Source organism: Lepisosteus platostomus, chromosome 5 (genome assembly GCF_059453375.1).
Source record: "Lepisosteus platostomus isolate fLepPlt1 chromosome 5, fLepPlt1.hap1, whole genome shotgun sequence".
Taxonomy (NCBI): domain Eukaryota; kingdom Metazoa; phylum Chordata; class Actinopteri; order Semionotiformes; family Lepisosteidae; genus Lepisosteus; species Lepisosteus platostomus.
The window spans coordinates 45,728,709-45,738,021 of NC_142615.1; the positions used below are offsets into that span (position 1 = coordinate 45,728,709).

Genomic DNA, 9,313 nt, shown 5'->3' on the forward strand with positions numbered 1-9,313 from the left:
AAAGCAACCTCAGCAGTGACAAATGTCACTGGGTCACTTGGGTTTATAAGTCGGGGTCCGGTAGTGAAGCTCCGCTCCTGTTTAGCCTCCGAAGCCGTACAGGGTGCGTCCCTGGCGCTTCAGTGCGTACACCACGTCCATGGCGGTGACGGTCTTCCTCTTGGCGTGCTTGGCGTGCTCGGTGCAGGTGACATTCTCCAGGAACACCTTCAGCACCCCGCGGGTCTCCTCGTAGTTCAGCCTGGAGATCCGCTTCACTCCCCCACGGCGAGCCAGGCGGCGGATGGCGGGCTTGGTGATTCCCTGGATGTTGTCGCGGAGAACCTTACGGTGACACTTAGCACCTCCTTTCCCGAGTCCCTTTCCGCCTTTGCCTCTTCCAGACATCTTCTAGTTATCAGCTGTGAACACGACACACACTGCTCATCTTTGATGTATAATAGACATCTTTCTTTGATGTCTATTATACATCAAAGAATTTTATAGGTGTAGAAACTAGTAAATAAAGCCAATGATTTGTTTTAGAAATGTATTCTTAAAATATACAATTATTCACACCTGAACAATATGTAGTTCAAATTATACATTATATACAATATTGTATTCAAATGTCTAATCATCATAAAAAACACAACTAGTAAACTTCAGTTACAAATTCTAGTAACATGGCAATATATATAGTAATGACAAACACAAACTAATTACATGAACACGCTAATATTTAACTCAAAACCACATTTCGATTCAATTATAAATTTTTAAAATTTACAACTTCTTTATTTCCACGAAAATATTATTAATGTAGCACAAACGCTACTTTCTAATAAAGACAGAAAGAAACTGGTTGTTTTGTGTCTACTGGTGATCCTCCTCTCGATACTAATGAAATGTTTAATATGATCCCTCGAGAAAAAAAAGGAATCAATTTCCGCCTGGAATGATTGATGCCCCATCAAACATTTTGTAATATCCCTGGAAGTTTATACAGTAGAATCCTGGTTCGTGGCTTAAATTCAAGGTAAATGAGACTAAGGAAACGAGTTGGAAACTTGATTTCGAAGTGGGACTTAAATCACCCATTTCACATTTTACTTCATTGGGCAGTATGTGCCAGAGAGCGATGCTGCAGCATCCCTTTGATAGCTCAGTTGGTAGAGCGGGGGACTGTAGTGGAGTCAGCAGGGAATCCTTAGGTCGCTGGTTTGAAGGAAGGTGCTTTTCGTGTACTTTAATCAAAGAGTTAAAAAAGCAAATCTGTTTTATTCAGACATTGATCAAAAGCTCAATAATCGACGAAGCAAAGGCTCCTGTTCCAAATTCAGCCCACGTCTGATTGTCTTGTTTTGGCCAAGATCTGATCTTTGAATTAAGGGACTACACTGTCTGCTTTGTAATTCAAAAATACATACAAATGTCAAGTTTTTTGTAGATATAAAGGTGTTCTCTGTTTTCAAAGGATAGTTACTTAATTGGCATAATGATTTGGTATTGATTTTGTATCGTTGTATTATAAAGTTTGTGCTTTCTGTGTTTTTATCGTATTGTGAACTTATTTTTTAAACAAATGCTTACAAAGGCAAACACGGCACACATCTGTTTATACCAGCGGTGAATTGTACATTTTTATTAAGTACAAGCTACTGTGCACTTCTGGGAGTATAACAGGTTTGATATAAAGTGGCAAAAATATAAAAGGGGAAAATACCCCAGACTGCATGTAAAGCCCTCGTTGTGACTGTTTTAGATAAAATGGCGTACTATGCACGAAATGTTGCAGAAACACAATCTGATATTTTGATATAGGTAGGCCAGTGCTTCCAAAGCATGCAGGTGTAGAACAGGACTTAATGCATTTTTATACAAAAATTTGTATTCTATATTCTGGTCGCTTGCAGATTAGAATGGCATATGTTTAGCAATAATATTATTTATGGTACCTGAAAGTTTCAGGTTGTTGCACAAAGCTAAGGTATGCGTATACGTGATCTGACAACTGGAATCAATTTCCTGTCGTTAAACTCTGTTTATTTTTAAGTTGAGGCACAGGATCCAAATCTTCAGTTCTGATTTTTTAAAGTGATATCTTTCCTTCCTGTCGTGGAAGTCACACGATGTGAGCAATTGTTTTTTTTACGTTGCGATCCAAAGAGCCTCAGACGCACAGTCTAACAATAACCAAACCAGAATGGATTCTGCTGGGAGCCGGGCTGAGCTCATTCTCACTCCCTGTGCTGAAAACAGAATTATTTCTTCCCCGAACATCGTCTACAGATCACTTGTGCGCTTTTAACCTTCTCGCAGCTACGGGCGAGACTGACGCTCATGATATGAAGGCACCCGCTGGAACACATTCTCTAACTCTCACAATCGCGACAGACTTCGCTTTTTTAAAAAAAAGTAGATATAGCACTGAAAAAAGCTTTAGCTTTATCAGTTTTTACATTAATCTATTTTGAATCAAAGTTTGATTTTTCTTATTGCATTTTACATTATAATTATAATAATCATTATTGCTTACACTTATATAGCGCTGTTCTGGATACTCCACTCAATGCGCTTTACAGGTAATGGGGACTCCCCTCCACCACCACCATTCTCCTAAATGATCACAGAGAGTCAGGACCTCGGTTTTACGTCTCAGCCGAAGGACGGCACCTGTTTACAGTTTAGTGTCCCTGTCATTGTACTGGGGTATTAGGACCCGCATGGACCGCAGGGTGTGCGCCCAGCGACAAAAACCAGATGTGTGTCGGGCTCGGCTGCGAGCAGGACAATGACGTCACGGGGACAAAGTAGAGGAAATCAAAACGGTTCTATAAAAGACCTGTGTCAGCTGTTGGTTTTCACTCTGGACTCTAAATCCTCCGATCTGATTTTAAATCTCTCTAATACCTGAGCTGCAGCTTCTTCCGAGTATTTATTCGTATACTTATTATGTGTAAGTGTATAGATGAAACCTTTCATATATTGTTCAGTTTAAATCAAAATGCTTTACAAATACAAGAGTGAAGTATAGTATGAAGGATGTGACAAATGTATGATTTCTTGGAACAAAACGGTTTTTATTTGCGTTCGAAATGAAGCGGAATTTTAGCGCGACACACAAACCCTTTGTCTTTTTTAGAGTGATTTTTAAACAGACAAAAATGTAGAAAACGTGTTTTTTTAGCCCTGCAATAGCAGGGTCAGTGACGTAATGAATAACGCGTCAGGCCTCGTCTCAGAAAATTATAGGTTCGACTGCCGTCTGGCTTGTTGAGTTTATACCACTTACATTCTTTTATATAAATGAACTGCACCTGAAAGCTATAGAAAACACTTTGGGTAAGTTGTCTGCAGCCTCATTCGAAATTTCGACAACTTACACAAAACACTGTACTGTCTGGAGTTCAGCTCCAGCTCTGAACTCAATTGCAATGAAAAACCATGCGTAACAAAACTGGAGAACAGCTGAACTTGTGCTCAGTTCGGTGATGAGGGTTCAGAACTGTCCTTGTTGTAATTAGCACGAACTGCACAGGCTCTGAATCAGACCATGTCAATTAGTCTGATCAGTGTAGGACACGTTAATGTAGAATTATTAATAGGTTTATTAGTTAGTTAGTTCAGGTTTACCCACCTGAACTAATGTAGAATTATTACTTGGTCTGTCTCTTGTTTGTATATAAATGAATGTCTCTGACAACTTAATGTTAGTTTTACGATGTAGGTCAGGCGTTGACATATGCACGAGTATACGAAATTTCTCACTCCTGATTCAACTCATGTTCTATAGGAGATTGGCGATTCCTCCTGTTTCTCATACAACCATATCAGAACAGAAGCCCGTGTCACCCAGCTGTGATTCAAGATCGACTCGCATCTTTATCCCTTTTTTGTTCGTGATCATTATTTTCTTTAGTTATGATCAATATTGAACTTTTTCGAAATGAAATGACAATAATCAAACATGTAGGCAGATTTTTGAAAAGTATTCGGAATTGACAGGGTGCCCCTTTGGAACAGTCGTCAGAAAATGTGAGAAACTGAAAGTTATGTAAGCTCTCACACAAAGCATTGAAGATTGGAATCTGAGTGTAAAAAAGCTACCCGTCTCCCAATGATAGGCAGGGATACACACCATGACTCGAATAGACTCAGTGAACTTTAACACTTATGATATTACGAGTGCTTTGCACGTGTCGAATTTCAAGAAGGAACTACTACAACAGTTGTGGACATAATTCAATACCACCGGCAAAGTCCAATGCCGGCAACTTCTGAGAAAATAATGTTCACTCATGGAATTTGGTCTTTGAATGGCTGGTGTGAAAATTCATTTATACTCCTGTTGCACCCTCAGCTGAAACATGTTAAAGTAACAACGCAGATTTGTTGGAGAACCTGACAAGAATTATTGGGTTAGCACTGTATGTATTCTTGTATATTTACTTTAATTTTAATATAAATGTAAACATGCATGCTGTATAATCTATTGTAATTTTAAAATGTTAGCTGAGGATGCGAGGAGGGCTATTATACCTTGTGAAACACGCAAGGAACTGTAAAAAAGGCTGGTATTTGAATAAAATTGGCGATCACAAGAAAACCACAATTTATGTGGTATTATCATCAATATCCTTCAAAATCTACGTTCAAATGAAAGATTTGAAGAAACTATGAAAAAAGCAATAGTAGTAGCAGAGGATTTTGATTTTTGCTCTTCAAGTCAGTAGATCACCGTAGAGTTGCGCCCCTACAAACAGCACAAAGGATGAAACCCACCTCCTTCGTTATTGCTATGTTTGGGCCGGTGAAAGTAGCGTTTGTGCTATTGAAAGCATCTCGGAAGATGAAGGTGCAGTCACTTCCACATGATATCATTAGATCCGACGACAAGAGCTGAAGACCCCCAGTCCAAGTCAGCAATGTGAGGAAGATGGATAGGGAGGAAGGTACAGTAGTGTAGCCGAGCAGTCTAAGGCACTGGAATTTGGGCTCCAGTCTCTCTGGGGGCGTGGGTTTGAATCCCACTGCTGCCAAATGTTAATGTTTTAAGACCTGCAATACGATCAGTAAAAACGCTTTTTGTTAGGCTGCGGGACGTGTTTAGAGATAGACTTTCTAAAAGACAGGCTTGACATCAAGGCAGAAAAAATATTTTGTTTTCTCAACAGAAATTCTCTTTGGCACGTTCAGCTTTATGTAGGGAACAACATCTGCCGAGATCACTTTTGAGGCAGTGCACATGATAGTGTACCGGCAAGTACATTTAATATTGGCTGTGGTGGTGAGCTGCTTTTGTCTGTCTTCACGCCGAATCGTTGGCAGGGGTAAAGCTTATTAAATTTTTGAACATAGCGCTCCATTAGAAGTACTTTGTTCATGATCAAAAGAGATCAGAGGATTAACTTCATGAATTCACATAGCATACCTTACAGGAAAGATTTAAAAGGGGAATTGATTGTGCTTCCTGATGTTGTTCCTGTGGTTTCTTTGGATACAAAGGTGAATGTTCTTTGACGTTCTGCTAGAGTATCCACTGGGTGGGTTTTATCAATTAGCTCGGATAGGTCATCAGTGCTCCGTCTCCGGAAAATAATCAGGACTGTTTTTTCCTGTGCTGTCTTTTAAAACATATAAGATCACGAGTTTACAGATTTCTCCAAATAACAACTATACATTTTAACCCAGCGGTTAGCATTCCTTCAATCCAATAGTTTTACTCTGGGTTAAAAGCAGGGCAATATACAGAGAGATGATATTCAAATATTTCAACGTTCTGTTGGATTACCTGTATGGAGATATCGCTCAGAATTCCTAATATGATTTTGAGTTCAGTTTTGCTTTACTACTTTCAGAGTCTTTTATTGACCTTGCTGAAGCAGAGAAGTGACATAATCACAAATGTGACCTTCCTGTGCTGCTGTTTCTGGTTAATAATGATTACTGCGAGGAAAAAAAAAACAGCTCCTTGCAACCAATGCACTCACTTGTTGAGTGGGTATTTTCCGAGCTGCTCTTCCTCAACTACAAAGTTAGTTGTCGAGCAAGGACATCTGAGAAGGAGTCTGAATCCGTCAAGAACACAGGAATTCTAATATCGCACTGCCATCTTGTGTCCAGAGGTCTGCTTTTTCCTTATTGGACTTTTTGGTGTTTAAGAACACGCTTCCTACCTCGAATGCTAGTTTCAAAAGATGTTACCGGATGACAGATTATCTTGAAAAGATTTGGGGATGCACTGGCCTTGATCAAACCCAGCTCAATTATTTGGAAGGCCCCTGTTCCACCAACACACTTCTAAGAAGCACCTGCACATTTTCGCAAACCTCTCTCTCACCTACAAACTTATGAAGACACAGACATCCAATGAAAACTAATTTGATTCATTCAAGGCTCGACTCTTTTGTTGTGATGTCGTTTTAATTAGTTAGCTATGATAAGGTGTCATTTCTGTCTCTTAAAGTTTAAGAGTCTGCTCCTTTCTTCCTGGTATAGAAATAACATGTTCCATCTTACTTTACAAACATCACTAAAAATACATTATTCAGCTCTAACGCCTGTGTGCATCGACAAGGCATCTCAAAAGGACATTAAATAAGAACACGATCCTTCCTGTTACCATTACTGTGGTTGGAGCGTTGTTTCACCCCTTTAGGTTCTTCTACAATATTTACAGAGCTTTATCACTGGAGTTGTACAGAAAATGTGTGCGTGTGTGATGTAGCTCAGTGGTAGAGTGCATGCTTTGCATGTATGAGGTCCCAGGTTCAATCCCTGGCATCTCCAAGTGCTTTATATTACTTTGCTCACATCGAAATCTGCTGAGTGAGATCTCTTTGCTCATGTTCATAGAGATCCAGGTTTACACAATTAAGTTCAGTCACACACGAAATGCTACAGTGTTGCTCTGCTGTTTTAAATGTACCTCCAAAGCATTTAGTTCTGTTAACTACAACAAATGATTTGAACTAATTTAACATCATCTTCAGGAAATCCAGAGAACGTCTCCACACTTGTCGTGGCTGTTGAAGAAGACACCTGTTGAATCTCACCCGGGATTTCTTGAAGGACTAAAGGACTAAACAACAACTTTTGATGATTACAAGATATTACAAGAGAAACACAACCATCCGCACAGAGGCTTGGATCCTGAATGCTTAAGTTAAAAGACAAAGCGAAGGATATGACCTGTAAACTCTCTTCATGTTTTATAGTTTATGAAATAAAATAATGTTTACTTTCTTGTGAACAATATACAAAAAGTATTTCTTGGTATGAATCCTAGCTCATTTATAGGCGGTGTTCTAGGACTTCTCGCTTCAGAAATCCTGTCAAAGCATCGTACGTTTCTACCCCATCAATATCAGCAGTGTTATCACTACCAAACGCTAAGAATAGATCCTGGCAATACTTCATGAGATCTTCTTTGGAAAATTGTTTATTTTATTTTTAAAAAATATTTTCAATACCATCCAAAAAGTCAAAAGTTTCAATTGCATGCAACTGATGAGATCTCTCTTTGATGGAAGTTATAAGTACATCCAAAACACGTTTCTTGTGGATCCAGAAGAGGATCATTATGAGGCTCAAAACATGCCTGTCTCTTCTTTTTTTGAGGATGAATTGATTATTGAGGTGTAATCATTGGTTCAAAACCCAAATCATCTGGTATTGCTGTTGTTTCTTTGATAGTTTCTTCAAATCCTTCAATTGATCTTTGATATCGAGGGATAATATCATACAAGTTGTGGTTTTCTTTTAATCACCAATTTTATTAAAATTTCACCTTCTTTTACAGATGTCTTGCATGTATCACAAGATATAACAGTCCCCTTGGGTCCACAGGTAAAATGTTGTAAAAAGTACAACAAAAGTACAATATACTAAACAGCATTTATGGTTACATGTATATTAAAATGAAGGTACATATACCAAGATATTAAAATACAATTGTACAGTCCAAACCTAATAATGCTTGTGAAGTTCTCCACCAAATCTACACTGTAATTTTGAAGTATTATAGCTGAGAATGCAAGGTGAGTATGAAGATCAAATTTTAATTAATTTCTTGGAAGCTGCTGATGTTGGTCATTATTGAGCATTCTAGATCATATTCACTTAAGTACTAAATTGATTACTTCTTGTAACTTGAAACGTGCACAATATTTGCATTTCTTGCAAATATCAAGATGTTTAAGGTGTCACTGAGAACAATAATCGAGTTTGAGCAGATATTATGCTTACATGGGAATCACAAGACGAGCTCCTCTAGGTTGGCTTGAACTACCAATCTTCCGCTTAAGAGAAAGAGTAACAAGAACCAATGTTTTGCAAAGTAATTTGAAGACCTAGATAAAGAAACGTGGCGCAGAATGAAGAAGCATGGACAGGGTTTGAACCCTCATAGCCCAAAAGTCCACCTACTATACGATGTTAATGGAGGCATACATGTTTACATGGGATAGTTACTCCTGTTCCCAAACCAATATGCTGCAGTGATATATGATAATGGTTCTGTCACTGCTTGTGAGCCATGTGTTTCAGCTGTCAGCCTACTATACCATGTTCAACCAACGCTAGTAATATCACTGTTGTAATGTAGGAGCAAGAGAGGTGCAGTCGGTAGAGCTGGTTACCCTTAAGTTCAGAATTGTGGATTCAAGGGTCATTTGTGTCCTTTCTGATCCCTCTAATCTTTTAGTAGGACAGTGCAAGCAGGACGTGATAGCATACAGTGACAACCCAATGTCTTATGTGCTTTGTGTAATTCAGCTTTCTTACCACTTTGGGGCTCAATTCAGATATCGTTGTTAAAGCAAGGGGCGAGCAAAGGCTTTCCTAAATCAAGGTTGGTCTGCTCACAAGTAAATATAAACACTTGAGCGTTTACTGTTTGAAGACCGCACTTTGTCAAAATACTGCTGTTTCTTAATTTCACATTATGGTATTTAGACGGGGCAAAGTAGTGTAGCCCTTGTGCAACTTTGATTAGCGTTTGTTATTCGGTTTTGAGGTTTGAGGAGCGTAATGCAAATCGAACTGGTGAATAGAAAATGAAACAGGAATCACTTCTTGGGCTAAGAAATCCAAGAAGCATGGAAACCTGTGGATCTTAACACTACAGAACACTCACAAATCGCAGTGTTGCTGCTTTTATATTTCGGTCTTTGACTTTTGAATGCATACCTTACCGGAAATCTTTCTTTACTTACAGACAGCTCAAAAAGTTCTTAAGGCAGAAATTGTAGCCCATCTAAAAGTTCCTTTCTGCTAATCACATTTAAGTGTTGACGAAGCATTTTCCTGCCCATCATGTTCTTGATAAGCG

General features: G+C 38.8%; 1 protein-coding gene and 1 non-coding gene across 2 annotated transcripts; one reads left to right on the plus strand and one right to left on the minus strand.

Moving 5' to 3' along the window:
- Positions 1-81: 81 nt before the first annotated feature.
- LOC148667309 (histone H4-like) lies at positions 82-387 on the minus strand. Its single transcript, XM_088632664.1, has one exon. The coding sequence runs from the start codon at positions 385-387 to the stop codon at positions 82-84; it is 306 nt and encodes a 101-aa protein (XP_088488790.1).
- Positions 388-6,700: 6,313 nt separating this feature from the next.
- On the plus strand, positions 6,701-6,771 carry trnaa-ugc (transfer RNA alanine (anticodon UGC)). Its single transcript has one exon. It is a non-coding gene; the product is annotated as a tRNA-Ala (tRNA).
- Positions 6,772-9,313: the final 2,542 nt, after the last annotated feature.

Bases quoted from the DNA above. Each gene is read 5' to 3' on its own strand.
- LOC148667309 (XM_088632664.1), bottom strand. From the start codon at position 387: ATGTCTGGAAGAGGCAAAGGCGGAAAGGGACTCGGGAAAGGAGGTGCT.